Source organism: Pyxicephalus adspersus, chromosome 5, assembly GCF_032062135.1.
Source record: "Pyxicephalus adspersus chromosome 5, UCB_Pads_2.0, whole genome shotgun sequence".
Lineage (NCBI taxonomy): Eukaryota > Metazoa > Chordata > Amphibia > Anura > Pyxicephalidae > Pyxicephalus > Pyxicephalus adspersus.
In genome coordinates, this window is record NC_092862.1 from 143,953,143 (window position 1) to 143,971,739 (window position 18,597).

General features: G+C 41.1%; 1 protein-coding gene across 2 annotated transcripts in view; it reads left to right on the forward strand.

Annotated features, from left to right (window-relative positions):
* The window catches only part of ZBTB47 (zinc finger and BTB domain containing 47), a 49,125-nt gene extending 36,932 nt beyond the window's left edge, over window positions 1–12,193 (forward strand). For both annotated transcript variants that reach the window (XM_072412998.1, XM_072412999.1), the window contains exon 6: window positions 1,960–12,193. In XM_072412998.1, the coding sequence (XP_072269099.1) occupies window positions 1,960–2,357 (398 nt within the window). In that variant the 3' untranslated portion in view covers window positions 2,358–12,193. The remainder of the gene's footprint in view (window positions 1–1,959) is intronic.
* The last annotated feature ends 6,404 nt before the right edge of the window (window positions 12,194–18,597 follow it).

Sequence of the window (18,597 nt, forward strand, 5' to 3'; positions counted from 1 at the left end):
CACCAGGAAAGGGCAGGTGAGCACAAATCTTTACGACCTGACGTGTTCCAACCCTTCGATGCTAATTCTTCAACCCAGGGGCCACATCCCTTATAGTAGGTTCAGTCTCTAAACATCTGTAAAATGTCTGCAGTCTCCCAACTATGTCCTGTAGAATGTCTGTAGTCTCTCTTTTAGGTAAGCAGTCTTTACTATCTACTGTTGAATGTTTGCCGTTTCTTGTAGCGTGCCTGCAGTCTCCGACCATCTCTTGTGATTTGCCTGCAAGCAGCCACCATCTCTTGTACCGTGCATATAGTTTCTGATCATCTCTTGTCTTGTGTGTTTAGCCCCTGATAATCTTTGAGCATGCCAGCAGACACTGACCATCTCATGTACCATGCATTTAGTCTCTGACCATCTTTTTTCCTGTGCTTGTATCCCCTAACCATCTTAGGTAGTGTGCCTGCATTCTCTGACCATCATTTGTAGCGTACCAGTAGTCTCTGACCATCTCATGTAGCATGCCTGTGGACAGTGACTTTCTTTTGCAATATATCTTTGGTCTTCGATCTCCTGTTGCATGTGTGTAGTCTTCGACTTTCACTTGTAGCATGCCTGTAGTCTGTGACAATTTTCAGATTGCATTCCTAGTGTCTGAAAGCTTTCTTGGCCTTTTGACGATGTCAAGGGCTGCACCATTGGCCCCCAATGTCTACAAAGCTGATTACAACTCTTCCAACCTGACCCACTAACAAAAACTGAAATGATTTTGGCTGGTGTTATCATTTAAACATCTCAGTCGACTTCTCACAACTGTTGTCAGTCTGAAGAGGTTTGGTTGATTTTGGCTGTAATGATGTACTCAACCGTTAACCAAACCACTGACTTACACAGCAAAGTATGTAAGTGCACTGGCTTGAGTCGAAGCCATAGGACATGAGGGAAATTACCTTGTTCTTGCTTTGTGTATTGCCGCTGTGGGGAAAAGCCCTAATAATACAAATTCCACAACACAGAGGGATAACCACATATGTGAGATAACCAGATTCTGCATCATGCTCTGACTGCTTTTTCTCATGCATCCCTATTATATATTTAGTAGGAGACCTGACAGACTGAAATAAAGCTAGGAGGCCCCATTTACACCTCTGCTAATACCGTATATTAGTTGCTGAACATCTGCAATGCTTGTCTTGTCAATGCATATTACCCATCTTTATCCATGCATTATTCCACAAAAAGTTAATATAATGCTGCAGAGTGTATTGGCTTCCAGTGCTTCTTCTGCGAGTTCCTATGCTTAGTGAATGGCTAAGTATGAGGGTTATGGACTGATGTTTTCTTACTTTAATTGGTCACCTGGAGCAAAGAACAGAAAAGGTGAGTAAGCTCGTCACAGTTTGGATCTCATGCAGGACTGAGGACTTGTGTTTCAGGCACATGTGACGGTGCCAGGTACCTGAACAACCAGACACCCAGCTCATATGTCATATGGCAGGAAGAGAAGCGGCCATGAGCTACCAATCTGAGCCAGAGCGGCCAATCACCCAGCACTGTCATATGGCAGGAAGGAAAGCAACCATGAGTGGCCAATCACACAGCACTGTATAAGGCAGGAAGGGAAGCAACCGAGTGGCCAATCACACAGCACTGTACTTGGCAGGAAGGGAAGCAACCCTGAGCTGCCAATCTGAACCGGCGCGGCCAATCTCCCAGCACTGTCAAATGGCAGGAAGGGAAGCAAGTTGCATACTTTAAAGTCACAAAGCCTAAACAGAAATGCTGAGGGGTAGGACATGGAGGAAGGGGTGTATATTATGTTTTGGGGATGGAACTGCACCTGTTACTTGGTTTCGTGTATTTTAAAGTAAGTCTGATGATTTTGTTTTATATGTGGATTTTTTTGTTTGTATTTTTCCGCCTTCACATAGCTTTGCTTTATGTGTGAATTGTATTGATTGTGGTCCTCTGTTGCAGGAGAGAAACCTTTCATCTGTGAAATCTGTGGCAAGAGCTTTACCAGCCGGCCGAACATGAAGCGTCACCGCCGCACCCACACTGGCGAAAAACCTTACCCCTGCAACGTGTGTGGCCAGCGCTTCCGCTTCTCCAACATGCTGAAGGCTCACAGGGAAAAGTGCTTCCAGGGTGGCAATCCCCCAACTCCTGGCAGCCCCGGAACAGTGGCCAGCCTCTCTGCTTCCTCTCAGAGCGGCAACTCACCGGTTCAGTCAAGCCCAGGCCTCTCCCCGACGTTGCCACAACATCCCCTCTCTTTACCCCTTCTCCACTCGCTTCCCAGCATGCCTCCTCCGTCACATCACCTTCCACCCCCACCTCCACTTTTTCCTGCTGGGCGCATAAACAACAACTAGACTGGCCTGGAAAGTGGCCCGACCAATCTGTAGTCCTCCTCAAGGCAAGACTGTGGCACCGCGGACGTCTGGTCTTTCGTCTCAGCTTCCCTCTTTTGTAGCGTGGAGTCCGGGTGCAATGGCGAGAGGGAAGCCATCTTGTGACACTCTTTTAGCGCTCATGTTTGCACATCGACATTGAAATAGTATGACGTGCACCGAGGCCTGCCAGCCTGTCCTATAACGAACGTGCTTTTCTATTTGTTTTTAGTACCTATTTTACTATGGTCGGTCCTTTTATCACTGTTTTGTTTTGTTCTTCATGTTAAACTGCCTCCAAGTATTCTACAAAAAGTCGCACCTTGATTCAGCATTGCAAGTTTGGAATCACAAGCCAGTTTGTTATTATTCTGTCCATCTGGAACGATCACGAGGGAAAGCAGAGGTCATCTGTCCCTGTTTATTGAAGACATGCGGAATCCTTGCAGACGGCCCAAACTGAAAGGAGCTGGAAGTGTCCTGCAGACAGTTGCCAAGCAACCGTGGCTAATCTGCGCTGTGACCGAATCACCTTTCCAGTAGAGAGAGGAATGTGGAGACCGGGAATCCAGACCGTCTCTTTCCTTCACGCTATGCGTCGGTTTAATAAACCGGTCTTTGCATCCTTAGCTATGGCTTTGTGGAAGAAATACCCCTCACCCTACCATCCTACCCTTCCCTTATGTCCTCAACATTTCATCTTGGCTGCAGTACAAGAAATTGTATCCCAACAATCCCGAACAAAGATCATTTTACTTGTTCCTGCATTTATTTCGCCATTATGTTTTGTCTGTGTTAGGTTGAAAGCTTCTTTGTTTCCTCGTATTTGCTCCGGTTTATCTGTCTTGTAACTGGAGGAAAAATGATGGCGGCAGAAATAGGAAATGCTGCTTTTTTTTTAGAAACCGGTCACAATTGAGGTCAAGCAAAACTCCCAATAGGCTGTTATAAAGTAGCTGTAAACTCTATCACTAAAAGCTCCTATGAATTTGTTGGTGTTATTATGCATTGTAACCACCCAAAAACAGCCGGGTGGTCACTAAAAAAAAAAAGGGGTGCCTGGTTATGTGCCCAGCTAAAAGGGTCCAGGGAGAACACTGGAATACCTCCTGTTATGCGATGATGACCCTCTGTCGCCTAACTCTTTTGCTTTATCCCACCAGCTTCAATTCATCGGCTAACCATATTCATCACAATCATTCATCAGGCACGTTCCACTGTTGTGACCGCCATGAAACCACGGTCCTACAGCCATTGCAATAAATGGGGGTAAAAAATGATGAAGCAGATTTTTATTTTTTTAAAAGATAAATCGTGATTGGTGCACAGTTCTTAATCCAACTGACATTCCATTAGGGCAACCTTTGTAACACAGAGGAACCCTTGAAATAACATTCAGGTTTTCAGGAAACCCCTGTTTTATAATTGCTGTATCCACAGGTCACAGTACAGTGTTCTTTTCTTCCCAGCCGATTTTAGCTAGGGGCACCACCTGGCACTTTTCAGTAGTTACTGAAAAGTTGGCTCAAAATACGGGCCACTACCCTACAGCTTTATCCCACCTAGCTTAAAAAATTTCAGGGGGGAATACTGTAGTAATTTGTTCCCCCTTACAAATAGCCAAAATGGTGTCACTTAAACTGACCTGAAAGGGTCAAACTGCTCAAGGATTCCCCAACAACCTCTGGAGGAACCCTGGTTAAGAAACACTTAGGGTTTACATCTACTTTAGGCAATAGGTGCAGCCTTGTTGCCTGACCTCAAAGAATGTGCAACAATTTACAATAAGGGATCCTTGTTATTGTTTTTTTAGTTCTTATCCACTCTTGGAAAAAGGAGTATAAGCATCAGACACTCCCGGGGGGCATAAATAAAATCTTATAATACTCAGCGTGAAGCATAGAAGCGTTTATTACTGGTTGGAGACAAGCAATATTAAAACAAAATCCTTGCATGCCCCTGTATGCTGTAGACGCCCCTCAGGTCTTCCAGACCAGCTGCTTGGGAATGGGTTCCACATATCACATGCTTTGTTCATATCTGCGGCTGCAGGCAGCGTGCTGGGATCGGAGGGCAACGTGTTACACCGACTGCTTAACATGCATTCCCTTATTTGCAAAGTCCACTCGATATTTCCTAAATTTTGCCCTTGGCTGGAGGTGGCTTTAAGGATTTTTTGCAAATTCAGCACCCTGAAGCCATCTTGTAAAACCTTTGTGACGCGTCTTCTCATTTCTCCTTCACAGTGTAGTGTTTTCAAAGTGTTTTGCAGCCTATAGACTGATTTTGCAGGTTTTTTTAACCTTGACTTGCAAACTTTAGTCTAAAGATCAAACATTTATCATTCAACAAGCTAGCAAGCTGGTATTTGGTTAGTTTGGTTGGTTTATTAGCAATTTTCTGTGAACATTTGCAAGTGTTTATGCTGATTTTTTTGGCATTTTAAAAGCTTGATTTTTTTTTATCTGCTCACTTGACAGCTTCTGTCTACCTGATATCTCAAGTACGCTAACAGAGAGAGGGGGACTGTGTCTCTTCTCTGAATCATGCAGCCATGTTTGCAAAATCTGAGGTCCTGCTTCACAGCCAATTCACTCAATAAGTATTCACAGCTAAGCATTAAGTCTGTTTGATGGTTGCATGCAGTAAATATTATTTCATAACCTGACCAAATAAAATTACAAGTGCACCTGAGCATTATAAGTAGATATTGTACATGCATTTCTTCTTCTCTTCCTGTAGTGATCTTCGGCCAACTTGATTGTCCGGGCCTTGGTGATGTAACTCCAACACGTGGGTGCTGGAGTTCATTAATTCCCAGCGTGCTCAGGTAAAGCCGGGATTGCTGGGTATCCTGGCAACCAAAGCTGAAGCTGCGCATGGCCCCCTCGACTTTTTATCAGATACCCAGAGCGGTTAGGCAGGTAAGAGGAATTATTGCAGAAGGAACATCGCCTGACTCTTTCTGCAATAATGACCTGATCATGTAAGCATAAAAGTGGAACTTTCCACTTTTAGGTTCAACTTTTAAGCACTCTACAAAATCCATTTTGTCGGATGATAGCTGTAGCTTTTAGCAGGCTACATTCCACATTTTAAATGTTGGGCTGAAGGACACTTGGGAAACTTAAAGGCAGTTGCTTGAAGCTTGTTAAATTCTTTGCACGTGTTTGTTGTCTTTAATAATCTTTAGATTAAAGTTTATGTTTATAGTCTAAAGTTAATGCCAAAACATTCTTTTGAGAAGAGCAAGGAAGGGCTTCGAACCATTTTATCCCCATTTGAGTTCCTATCAGATCAAGAAGTGGTGGCAAATCTCTCTGGGGGGGAATATCTTCCATTTTTAGTAGAGATAGGAAGGTTTGAAACATCTTCCAATGTCTTGTTTGTTGTCTGTGCCTTTTGGTCATAAGCAGCACCTCCTATTTTTATATGGAAGAGAAAACCTCCCCAATATAGTTCACAAATCTCAAACCAAAAAACACTATTTAAGAGGTGCAGGAACCTAAAGATGAATTATTATGTAGAGCAAAATGTCTCTCCGGTAGCCCTGATGAACCTGCCAAAACAAACTCCAAAAATAAATAAGTGCCAAGCCAATAGCAAATGAGCCCACATCAACTTTAATACTTCATCTAGTAAAGACACCACAGCCACAATATTTCTGTGGTAAATTTATTCCCCTTTCACCAGGGCTTCTATATAAAATGATTATTATTTATAATAATAATAGTGCAGTAATTTACTCAAAAATACAGATTACGTGATTGAAATGGTGAATGACTGCAACATCGGTGAGACAGTTTTGCCATCTCAGCAATGCTTTAGAGCAGCCAGGGTACCATCAGAGTTTGCATAAGTGGATCCATAAGCTGTGGCTGATTGACCTTTCATCTTATAGTACCTACCTAGTTTCAGATCAATGGCCACTCAACAGAACCAGCTGCATGCCGCTAATGATCTTTAGAGGTGCCTATTACAGTGGTATTATCAATTCCTTACCAATGTAAGGAACTTTTTATGCTGATAAATTGCTTTTAAAAAAGTTTTCCTGACTCCTGAAAATTGTTTCAAGGGTTCCTTTGTGGTAAAAAAGCTTATCTTGCCACTATAAATTTCAATTATCCTGCAAAAATCCTCAACCAGAAATACATTTTACCTCTTCCCTGCTCTATTCAAAACAGATGACTGGCAATGAGTTTCTAATATGTCTTTGTTTAAGGAATTCTTGTTTTTTTCCATTTCATATTTAAGATTTTGCTACTAACCTGAGCACTATGAGTGTTTTCTTACTGTTACATATGTAGCCTTCCTCTTGCCTTGACGTGGCACATACACTTTACCAATTTATGTTCCAAAGTTTTGTTTAGTGCAATGGATACCTCTTGCTATTGCCATCCAAATAATTGTCTGTGGATGGTGCAAGATAATGGGGGGAAAGTGACTGGTCACTTCTTCCCTCTCATTAAAGCAGAATTAAAAAAAAAAAAAAATTATACTCACTTCTGCAGAGCCCCCAATCCCTACAGAGCTTTCCTTGTTTGGGTCCTGTAATCCTCCCTTTATCCTGGGGCAGAGGAAGCACTGGTCACGCCATCTTCATACGTCTTGTTCTGACTACATCACGCAACCTCACACTCTGCAGGTGTGGGATCAGCTGGCGTAGCCTGCTCTAAATGTGAAAAAAAAGGGTGCCGAAATCATGCCATGGCGCGAAATTGGCATTTTTTTCCATGGCAGCAAAAAGCACCTTTAAACTCAAAATAAAAAAAAACACTGTTGATCTATCGGGAGGTTTCTTCGTTTCTGCATTGTCCCGGTATCAGACAAAAGGGTTGTCAACCTATTTATGTAAAAAAAATTTGAGTTTAGGTCCGCTTTATTATATATATATATATATATATATATATATATAGATCAAACTCTAGTTGAAAAGAAAAATAAAATTTATTAGGAAAAGTTTTCCTGCAGACCTGTTTCAGTGTGCTGACCATCTTCAGGATTCTTCAAATATTTATGCTGCAGTAGCATTCTTCTGTCCTGAAATTTTGTACTGTAGGAGAAATTTGGTGCAGCATAAACCTCCTGAGAGCTGGCACCCCAGTGATTGATCATGGCCTTCATATTATGCTAAATACTTGACTAAGCATACCCACAGATCAGTGGTTCCAAAAATAATTCCCATTTTGTCATAAGGAATTTAGCTGACCAAAGGACTTTTCAAAAAGGTGTATTTTATGCACGCATGCAAAACGAATAATTGTGACTGATCTTTTAACATCCACAGAAACTCTTCCAGTTACTTGTCCCTGATTTAATAAAACTCTTCCAAGACTGAAGAGGATACACTTTCATCAACGACGATGGGTGATTCAGCAAACCTGGAATGGATCTGACCCAGGATTCAAAACATTTGCTATCAAGTTCATTGCAGGTTTGCTAGATCACCCAGCTTCACCAATGAAAGTGTATCCTCTCCAGCCTATATTTAATACATGTCCTCTATTTCAGTCCATAGTGGAGTTGGCACTAGGCATTGCAGTTGTATTGTATAGCTCCATCATCCTCCCTTCGATTTAAAAAGCTAAATAATAGGGGGGCATGATTAATAAATCATGGATTCAATATATGGATTCAAGCAAGCCATTGCACTTTTTGTTTTTGTAGATTTATAGGCAATTGAATAATAGGATGGGATATGCATGGTCAGCTTTACATTTCAGGTATAGGTGGGATTTGGTGGACTGAGCATATTGGTGGTTTGTTGTATTAGTTGAAGGTTGTCTTTTCCCTGCAGCAATATCTTCCTTTGGCTCCATGCTTTGTATTTCTTGGAATTCACATGTTGTAATGATCCAGCCCCCTACTGCACAACATAAATACAATACAGAAATCTTTTTAAGCTGGGTGGGAAGAAGCTGTAGGTGGGTGGTGGTCCCTGTATCGTGACCCAACTTTTCAGCAGCCACGCAAAAATAGCCTGGTGGTCACTGAAAAGTGCCGGGTGGTGTGTCCTGCTAGAATGGGTTTGGGAGAACATTGCAATATAATGGGACACATGACTGATAATAGAAAAATAGAATTTGGCCCATTTTTGATGATGTGACAGCCTCCACTCTTTAGGGGAGTGTGACATTGAAATTGTACACCCGTTTAGCCTTGAGAGCATTTCTAAGATCAGGTATTGATTCTGGGTGAGATCCAGATTGCAATCACTGTTCCAGGTGGCAGTGAAATATCTTCATAAGTCAGCAGGAGACTTCTCTTACCAGATTCCACTTAGTAAGTTCCTGAACTTCACAACACTGGCACCTTTTTGGCGTCTTTCCCCCCCCCCCCCTAGATAAGCAAAGTCAGCCATTTTTCCCCTTACGTTCTTCCTAACCTTTGTCTGCTAAGCTAACAAGTTGTAAACCCCTGCACAAGTTTTTGGGTCCGTAACCATTTCAGAAGCCAAGCACTAGAGAATTTTTTCTCCAATTTTTCTACAGGCCTGATAAAATATCTGTAAATGGATACTGTGGCCAGATTGCAAATGTTTATTTCTTTATACACCCTTAGGCAGTCAACGAGATATATAACAAGTTATCACTGACCTTTTTAGCTGCAGGTACTTTTTTTTAGTAGAATTTTTTTTTTTAATTTGATTCAGTTCAGTTTGAGGAACTGTTGGCCAAACTGAGGCAAACATTTGCCAAATTAACCTGCCCGTTGTGTATCAAGCTAACAGCCAATGATTTCTATTAACATAGGGCTGTGAGCCATTTACACAGTGGACAGCGAGCAAACAAAGATTGCTTTCTTTGGTTCCGGCTAGTCTGGTTCCGGCTAGTCTAAATTCCAACAGCAATACTACTGCAGGGTAATTCTAAGTTTAGCTCAGTGGCACAGCAACTTATGACAGCCTGCCTTTTCCGCCTTTTGCAGACTGCCATTCTCCTTCCATCTAATTTAAACATAGTGCAGGTGCACAAGTTGAAGGACAAATGGTGCTGAGACCAGACTTCAACAACTTAATTGCTTCACTTATTGACATTGATGTTGAATTGCACCACAGTACCTGCAGCTCCAGAGATCAGTAAGGGCTTGTTTTTAAAGACCTTTTACTGATTATTGAAATTCTGTCAAACTTTAAATGTGCAGAACCTGGCCACAGATTTACTGCTATTCAGATAAATAGCATCCACCTACCGCTCTGAAGTTGAGTTTCTAGGATAAGCAATCCTAACCCACTAGTTGGCATTGTAATGTAGTTTATACAATATTGCTCTGCAGCCGACATTTCCCATATTTCAGGTGCTCAAGATAGCATAGAAATCAGATCATGTAATTATAGAATGATGAGTTTTTTATGCTTGCCTTGGAATCCCTGTGAAAATGTATATTTTAATATTTGCCTGGTTCAAACTTGGCTGTTACATTTTGTACAATATATCATCAGGCCAATCATATTGTGTGATATACCTACCTAATGATATTTAGGTAATTAAGCTTTAAATACACTGTTGCTTCCTAAATAGAACCTGCAAAAGGAGACAAAGCGCAGTTCAATGCTCTATTAATTGTACTCTAGACAGGCTGTGAATACAGTAATAAATGTGATTGTTGTACTTGCTATGTGCACTTCCCTGGTCCTATATTAACACATAAAGACCTTAAGATGACAAAACATATATGATATAGACATACATTCATTGCCAAAACATTAAAACCACTTGCCTAACATTTTGTAGTCCCCATTTGTTCCACTATAATAGATCCAATCTATTAAATGATGGACTCCACAAAACTTCTGAAGCAGTATCTGGCACTTAGATGTTGGCACCAAATCCCTTCATTTGCACTGCCTCTGCCTGTCTGCTTTCTTCCCATAGTTCACTCTGCAGCCGTCTCTTCCTCAAATAAAAGATGGATGCACTTTGGCCATCCTCATGCTTTCACCTGTAGACGGGTCCATATGAGCAATCTATTCAGTCTTTTCTTACACATCCCCATATGTAGCAAGCTGCAATATGCTGTATTGAGTTTGGACACTTTTCCCAATACTGTTTGGAGCCATTTTGGACCAGACGACAAAGGCTACAATGAGCTTTTGGTACCTAAGACCCCATTTTCAGGTTGTTGTTCTTGCATGGACCACATTTAGTAGCTACCACTGGATATTAAAATGCCATAGGACCCGGGATTTTGGAGATGGTTTTCACAGTTTTCCAGCTATTACAATTTGGCTCTTTCAGATCAGATCCTTAAACTTTTTCCTGCTTTGAACACATTAGGCCTGATTTATTAAAGCTTTCCAAGACTCGAGAGGATAAACTTTCATCTTTAAAGCTGAGTGATCCAACAAACTTGAAATGGATTTCTTAAAAGTCATTGGTTATTTGTTAGCAAATGTTTTCAATTCTGGATCAGATCTATTAAAGGTTTGCTTGATCACCCAGATTCACCGATGAAAGTGTATCTTCTCTAGCTTTGGAGAGCTTTAATAAATCAGGCCCAAGAACTGACTGTTCACTTGCTGCTTAATATCATTGTAATCAATATTATTTCATTCTGCACCTGTCAGTGGTTTTAATGTCTTGGCTGTTGGGGATGGGGGTGTGCATGTCTTTATATGATATATATTCACCACCTGTTTGCTTTTCCACATCCCACCTGTTGCAGCCAATTCTTCTATATAGGATATTCTCTTTCCATGCTGCTTTTCATGAATGGTGAAAAATGCCTTTAAATTTACTTACTGTAGCAAAAAATGAACTTTTTATCCATTTATGGCCATTGTCTACTAAATCCTTATTTGAACGGTGAATATTTGTATCTATTGCACTATTATTTTTGGATGACCGCCCTTTGGAATAAAGGCAGATTGCATTGAGCTGCCCTCCCCATACTTTAATAATTTGAGGAAACGCTGGTCTTTCCTGTGTAAATATTGTATCTTCACTGTGAGTGTGTCTATGAATGATACCACAGCCTTGGTGGTAGGTGACACCTTTTTTTTATTTTACTTTGCATTGTCCAGACAACAAAAAAAAAATTCATTTGCAACTGGACAGTCAGTGAATTTGTTCATCCTTTTAATCACCGACATTTTGTTTCTCATTGCGTACGTTTGCTGCTTTTCCTATCAGCTGGTAATGGACATTCATGAACTGCGCAGGCCAGAGCCCCGAAGACTCGAAGGGCAGCTGTGATAGTGTACTAGACCAACTTCAGAGGTTGTTAATTCCCGTCAGCTTAACTCTCTTCGTACATCGGACCAGACGTACAAAGCCGCTTCTGTCAACGGATGGTCCGGAGCGTTCTCATAGCCCACTTGCAATCCTTTAGAAGCTGGTTCCAGGACACTTGGCATAACTGAATGCAAAGCATTCTGGGAGAGAGTCAGATAATGTCTCTCTCTTTCTTTTGTAGATAACGAACTCTCAGCAACACTAGATCTTGTTGAATAAGAGACTTTTTTTTGTCAATATCTCCCTAATGTACGAAACTTATTTTTTTTCAATCTATATCGTATGCCTACATTTTTACAGCTTCTCACTGTATTATCAGACATTGCGGTTTCCATGTCTTCTGGCGCTTTCAAGTGGAAAGACGATTAATTAGAAACGGTAGGAGATGGCTGTTTAGTCGTAGAAGTTTGTTAGTGAGCTAATCTTCGTCCAGAGCACAATTTTAGACAAAAGAGACGTGTGTGAGGTTTTCCAGACTCCACCACTTGCCTATTGCCAATCTCGAAAAGACGAACTGTTCTCTCCTTTTTAAATAGCTATAAATAAAAAATCTTTGACAAAATAAAAAAAAACATAAGTTTGAAACTGTGGGGTGTGGTGTTTTTATTTGCATTGCTTTCAGTGGGGATCTTAAAATGTTTGGAGTTGTATTTATTATTAATATTATTATTAGATAAGATTAATTTAGCTCCAACATATTACGCAGCAATGTACAATTAAATAGGGGCTGCCAATGACAGACAGTGACACAGGAGGAGGAGAAGACCCTCCCCCGAAGAGCTTACAATCTAGGAGGAGGGGGAAGTATCACAATAGGAGGGGGGGAAAGGATTGGTGGGTAGTGAGGGTTTTATAACACAGAAAAGGGTAGGTGAGACTGAAGCGTTGGGTTTAGAAGGCTCCTTTAAATGAGAAAGTGGAAGCAAGCCGAATAGGATGAGGAAGACCATTCCAGAGAAAGGGGGCAGCTCTAGAAAAAAACTTGGAGCTGTGGGTGTGATGAGGTAATGAGTGAAGAAGTCATTAGTAGGTCCTTGGAGGAGCGAATAGAGCACCTAGGGGGGTATTTTTCTATCAGGTCAGAAATGTAGGTGGAACAAGAACTGTGGGGGATTTGAGGGCAAAGCACAGGAGATGAATTTGATTTTAAGGTGAAATGGAATCCAATAAAGAGAACTACAAAGAGAGGCAGCAGAAGCGGATCGCAGGTAAGGCAGAGATATGTTTGGAATGATCATTGTAACCATTGCTTAGATTCCCTTGTCATCATTGATTAGGAGCTGCAGCTCTCATGTCTGAAGCCACCAGAACGATTTACAACCAGTAAATGTATTCTGTTCAATCAGATTTATACAAAAAAAAAAAACAGTTTTTCATTATATGTTTGCTTATTGTCTGTGGTTATGTGAAGACCAGTAGTTTTGTATTTAGCACATGGCTTTAGTTCATCTTGCATCCTTGCATCACAAGCATCCCTTTAAAAGTGCTGGCTTTCTACTCATCCTTGCAAGCTGAGGGTAGCATGCACATCTATAGGGGATCTAGGGGTGCATTATCAAATACAGCTCCATTTGCAAAAAAAAAAAAAACTGACATGACCAGGGAATTAAAGAAGATGAAACTGGCCCTTGGTGATCCCAGTACAGCAAACATAAGGAACACAATGAGATAATCGATTCAAATGTATCCAATATGTCTGGGTACAGTATGTAAAAAATTTTTACTGTAAGACTTCCAAGGTATCCATGTGCTGACCCCTTTCTGGAAATCCCAACAACCTGGCCACCATGGTCTTCACCATTCTTTATGGGAGTTATTGCCTTGATAAAAGCATAGGTAGTAGGTTGGAAAACTTAAACTGCATCTGAATGCAAAACAGCCAGATCATTGGTCTGAAGTGGTTACTGCCATGTTATTATTATTAATATTATTATTAAAAGGATTTATATAGCGCCAACATATTGCACAGCGCTGTACATTAAATCGGGGCTTGCAAATGACAGACAGATACAGATAGTGACACAGGAGAAGGAGAGGACCCTGCACCGAAGAGTTTACAATTTTAGAGTTTACAATTATAATATCAAGAGTTTATGTCCGTATGTGTTTGTCTAGCGTGCTCTTCATGTTCTCTTTTTCTTTGAGCAGCTGCTATCTTAAGGTTGATAAAAACCTGAATAAATCTACAGTTCCTCCAGTAAGATCTCCAACAAACCCCACAAGGATAAGGATTTTTCAAGACTCTTTCTATTGCTCTCCATAGGTTACACTATTGTATACTGTGCAATTAATTGGTAAGTGTCTAGAAATATTAGTTTAATTTTATTTAATACTGCATAGTATTTTTGTGTCAAAGATTAACATGATGGGGTTTCATCTCCCAATTTTACACACAGGTTAGTGATTTGGGTAAACCAGCTGGATGTAAAAGTGATGTCTGGAAAGGGACACCTTGTGCTTTCTGCTATTACCCACCTTGTATAAAAAGCCATTTTGCGAGCCACCTGAGATTTCTTTCACCCAATCACCTGTCTGGTGCAAAATATATATGCTTTGCAAGTCTCTCACCTTTAGGCTGGGTTTAATTGGGCATCTGTATGGTGTGGGGAACCATGACTGAGGCATACTGGCTTTTAGATCAGGGGTGTCAAACTCAAATACACAGAGGGCCAAAATTAAAAACTTAGACAAAGTCCCAAGCCAACCTTGAAATTTATTGAAAAAATTGGGGAAATTTTTCCTTCTCGGTACATTGAAACCCTTTTCCTGTGGAAACAAAGAGGGCTTGCTTTACATTCAATCTGGATCAAGCTTATAATAGAGAAAGGCATAAAAAATGTGTTTTAATTTTATTTAAGAAAAAATCTTATCCCTCTCTCTTTTTGTAGCCTCCTGAGTTAAATTCCAATGGTAACCTTTTTGCACAGGCTAACAATATTAATACCAATATTCTTCTATGAAAATCCAACCATTCAAGTCCATGCCTTGGAGTAGGAAAGAAAAAGTACAGCTGGGGGGAGTGCTGGAAATGCCAGACGTGGCCAATGTGGAGCCAAATCTTATGAGTGGCCCGGCTCTGAAACTTCCTCTTCATTGAAACAGCGCCGCTACTAAAATTCCCGGCGTTATTTGCATCTATAAAATAGTCCAATGCGGGGCCATGCATAGGCAGAGAGCCCGCTGGTCTATAGACGCTAATGATGACGGGAATTGTAGTAGTAGTGCTATTTCAATGCAGCGGCGGGCCAGCAGCAGTTAAGTATTACGATTCCTTTGGGTGACAAAAAAGGACGTTGTGGGCCGGATTTGGCCCCCGGGCCAGAGTTTGACACCCTTGTCCTAGATCATAGTTCACATTTATCTTGAAAAGGACCCTTGGGTATGGTGTGGAGTGCCAAAAAGAAGGATCACTGATCGGTGCACCATGCACAGGACTGCAGCTCATGTAACTAGTTTTGAATGACTACTGTGACCCATGCAGCAGCACCAAAATAAAAAAGTAAATAGTGGGGGGGTGCATTGACCTGAAAATGCTTGGTTGCCAACTTTTATTAAATATGATTAGCACTTGACCAGCTTTTTGATTCTGCAGGTGTGCACCCTCTTAATTGGAAGAATTCCCAACACGAGGGATCAGCTCTGTTCTCTGCCTTCTGGGTAATGATATGGAAAAGAAGGAACGGTAATTGAGATTGATTACCTCTTTGGGGGTGGTTGAGGGGGATGAGAGAGACGCTGGTTTAGCAGATATAAAACCTTGGATCCTGATTTGGCATAAGTCATTTATGACACGGTGTTTGATTTAGATATTAGATCTATTCGTGTTTAGTTTCACAGATTTTCTAATTGATGTTTGCTAATAAAGGTTGGGTGTGACTGGTGGATTCTCTCAGCTGCCCACACAGAGACCTGATAATGTCACCCAAGTAATTTTTCATTTATAATTCTCTCTTGCTTAGACATTGAAATCCGATCCATTCTGGCTGCAAACAGTTTACATTCTGGCCAAGCTGATGCCACATTGCTTAGTATGTATGAAAGTTGCTGAACAGCTGCTTGTGGTATCTGTAGGAAAGCATCAGGAGAAGAAAAACCACTCCTATGCTACGAGCCACAACCTACTTGTTTCTTTTTGGGGACCAGGACCAATGTGATTGACTCTGCGACTTTCCTGTGCTGATTACTTTCTAAAACCTCTGGGATGCACTTCATAGGCGTTCATTTTACTGCTTAGAAATACTAAAACAAGGCCCAGTGTCACCAACCTACCGTATTTTTCGGACCATAAGACGCACTTTTCCCCCCCCAGAAGTGGGGGGAAAAAGTCCCTGCGTCTTATGGTCCAAATGTAGCCTCTGTGCCCGGGCCGTCTCTCCGGTATCCTCCCCAGCCGCTGTCCCGTCCCCCGTGTTGCCCCCCCTCCGGCTTTTCTCCTGTCCAGCGCGGCCAGAGTGACTGTGACTCCTGTCACTCTGGTATCTTGCGTCCTCCCACTCTCAGCATGATTGGCTGACAAAGTCATGCTGGGAGCAGGAAAGCACACACATACACAACACACGTACACAACACAAAGTAAACAAATGTTATATTGCAATCCGATTGTCATACATAGTATGACAATCGGATTACAACTGAAAGGAAATACTCACCCAGGTGTCCGCAGCTCTGCTTGCTGCTGGCATCTTGCAGAGAGATGTATAGCATAATGCAGAAATCCTGCATTATGCTATGTATCTCTCTACACATGCCAGCAGCTTCCAGCCTCCGTATCTGTCTCAGTCTGTGTGAGCACGCAGGGAAATCCCCCCCTCACATCACTCCGGAGGATGAGTCATCTTCCAGTGATGTGATTGGTGAAGTATGGGGGTGTGTCAGGGAGGGAAATTTAAAGGCAGATTACAATGTAATCTGCTTTTAAATGGTTTTTACAGTACAAAAACACCGCACAACATAAAAATAAAAGTACCGTACATTTTGATTTTATTTTTAGATTACATTGTTGTCTATTATTTCATTATTGTTTTAAATTATTATTTATATTTATGTATTATATTATAATTTATGATTTTAATATAATAAATAAATATAAATAATGTTAATAATGGTTCTAAATGCTGCTGTTTACTTTACAGGGTTGATTACATGTGTTTATGACTGTGCTGTTGGTTTTTAATGCACATAAAATATTTTAGGACACTATTTGTTTCAGAATATTTTTTTCTTCATTTCCCTTCTCTAAAAACTGGTGCGTCTTATGGTCCGAAAAATACGGTAAATGTTTTAAACAAAAACTCACCTGACCTTCTGAAAATGCTAGCTGCCTGGCTCTTTTTTGGGATGCTGATACAATATTTGCAGGGCAGCCAGGCTAGTGTTGGCCTGTCAGCTTTCAAGCTTTGATAAATACAATACAATACAATGCAAGGTTGTTGACCAACCTCTTGACTTCTTTGATATTTCCTTGAGATGAGCAGCCTTGTAGCTTCCAAACAATAGATCCAATTTGTTCCCTGCTTCCTAGAGAATGATTTGTAAGCGGACCTGTGTGTGGAAATAAAAAAATCCAAAAAATAGCCCACCAAGCAAATTGGATCACACAGGCTACTTAGAAATCCAAAGACTATTCAAAAGAAATGAGCTAATGGATTTCTGGAATGCCTAAAAAAAGGGCTCAAAAAGTGAAGGTTTGTTATGTTATAGCAAACATCTGGATATCTGGGTCCAAGTGGTGCACTAAAAATGTACCGGAAGTTCCAGAAATAGAGCACTTCTATTTTTTGTTAAGGTAAAGCTTTACATCTTCAATGTGAGAATATTTAAAGTCACTGTGACCTTTGCTAGTCCTATGAACTATAAATTGAGATGTTTTGATGTCATTAAGAATCCCTGGAGTGAAAGCTACACTGGGGGACCTGCAGAGGAAGGATCGCCCTGCTTCTTCATCTATTCCATGGATCTGGAATATCTTTAATGGAGCTTGGAAATCTTTAAACAATATTTGTGGTTCACAAAATAACTATTCTCTTTTATGGGATTCCTAAAACAATGACCCAACCTTTAGGGATCCAGAATGATGATTTGCTAAACATGAGGATCCTAGAACAATGACATTTGAGGTTCCTAACACAATGGCACAACCCTTTGAGACCCTGGATGATGATTTGCTGATACACAGGTGTCCAAGAACAATGACATCCTGACAAAGAGATCTTAGAACAATAACCCAATGCCATCTGGGGGTCCAAAACAAGAACCCAACACTTGGGGTCCCAGAATAATGGCAGATTGAAAGTCCCAAAACAATGGTTTACTGGCACATGAGAGTCTTTGAGCAATTATATCCTAATGCTTGGAAATCCTCAAACAATAACATTTGAGGCTCACAAAATTTGTATTCTCTGTTATATGGGATTTCTAAAACAATGACCCAACCTTGAGGGGTCCAGAGTGATGATTTGCTGAACATGAGGCTCCTGGAACATTGGCCTCCTGACACCCGAGGATCCTAGAACAATGACTTGACATTTGAGGTTCCTAAAACAAAGATTTACTGATACATGAGGTTCACAGCCTCATACATGACACAACCCTTGGTGATCCAGAGTGATTATTTTCTGACGCATGGGGGTCCAAGAACAATAAAATCCTGACACTTTGAGATGCTAGAACAATAACTAATTGACATCTCGGGGTCCCAGAACAAGAACCCAACACTTGAGGACCCAGAATAAAGATTCTCTGACAGGTATAGCTCCCAGAAATAGGACTTACAGATTCTCAAGGTCACTAAAACAATGACATGCTGCCATGTGAGGGTACTGGGACAAGAACGCTGATATTTGGGCATCCTGGAATATTGCCACACCCGGTAATGGCAAACATTTGTGGTGCCATAATGGTGTAGTGATATCCCAGTATATATTTCATTCTCCCCCCTCCTTCCAAGTCCTCATGTCTACTTAACATGTAAATTCAATTTCTCCAAAACC